At 52.2% G+C, this 816-nt stretch overlaps 1 protein-coding gene across 1 annotated transcript in view; it reads left to right on the forward strand.

Annotated features, from left to right (window-relative positions):
• Nucleotides 1-322: 322 nt before the first annotated feature.
• HOXB7 (homeobox B7) overlaps nt 323-816 on the forward strand; it is a 3728-nt gene continuing 3234 nt past the window's right edge. The window contains exon 1 of the mRNA XM_010585503.1: nt 323-771. Coding sequence (XP_010583805.1) covers nt 372-771 — 400 coding nt within the window. The 5' untranslated portion in view covers nt 323-371. The remainder of the gene's footprint in view (nt 772-816) is intronic.

Raw genomic sequence — 816 nt, forward strand, 5'->3', positions numbered from 1 at the left:
CCCCCCCTTTTTTTTCCCCCCCTCTTTCTCCCTCGCTTAGAACCGAAAACTGATTACAGGTTGCTTATCGACTCCAGCACCAATTTCACCCCTTCCAGCATAGATCTTGGAGGGTTTTATATCGCATCAATTATTTATCATATTTTATAAATCCAGCAGCACCACAATTTTTTTTTTTTTTTTTTTTTGCCCCCGAGGAGGGAGCGGCCGGCGATTGGCGCCGCCGGAGCCACGTGCCCGCGCGTCACATGGGCCGGGAGGAAAAAGGGCTCCTTTTTGGTGTAAATCTGGACTCTAATTCCGTAATATATCACGGTACCTCGTAAAACCGACACTAAAACGTCCCGACCTACAAATCACCCGGCCAAATTATGAGTTCATTGTATTATGCGAATGCTTTATTTTCTAAATATCAAGCCGCAAGTTCGGTTTTCCCATCCGGAGTCTTTCCCGAGCAAACTTCTTGCGCTTTCGCCTCCAACACCCAGCGAGCGGGGTATGGGGCCGGATCCACGCCTCCCTTCGCCGCCTCCATGCCCGGGCTTTACTCCAGTGGCAGCGCCGTGCACCCCCAGCCCCCCAGCATGTATTCCTCCGGTTACGGCCTGGAGCCGGGTTCTTTCAACATGCACTGTTCCCCTTTCGAACAAAATCTCTCCATGATGTGCCCGGGTGATGCCTCCAAGCAGAATTGCAGCAAAACGGACCAGAGGGATTCAGATTTGCAAAGCGACAGTAACTTTCGTATCTACCCCTGGATGAGGAGCACAGGTAAGCCCCAGCCTCCCTAAAGAAAAGAGCCCGGGGTCGGGGGGG

Source organism: Haliaeetus leucocephalus, unplaced genomic scaffold (assembly GCF_000737465.1).
Source record: "Haliaeetus leucocephalus isolate CR32 unplaced genomic scaffold, Haliaeetus_leucocephalus-4.0 Scaffold110, whole genome shotgun sequence".
NCBI lineage: Eukaryota > Metazoa > Chordata > Aves > Accipitriformes > Accipitridae > Haliaeetus > Haliaeetus leucocephalus.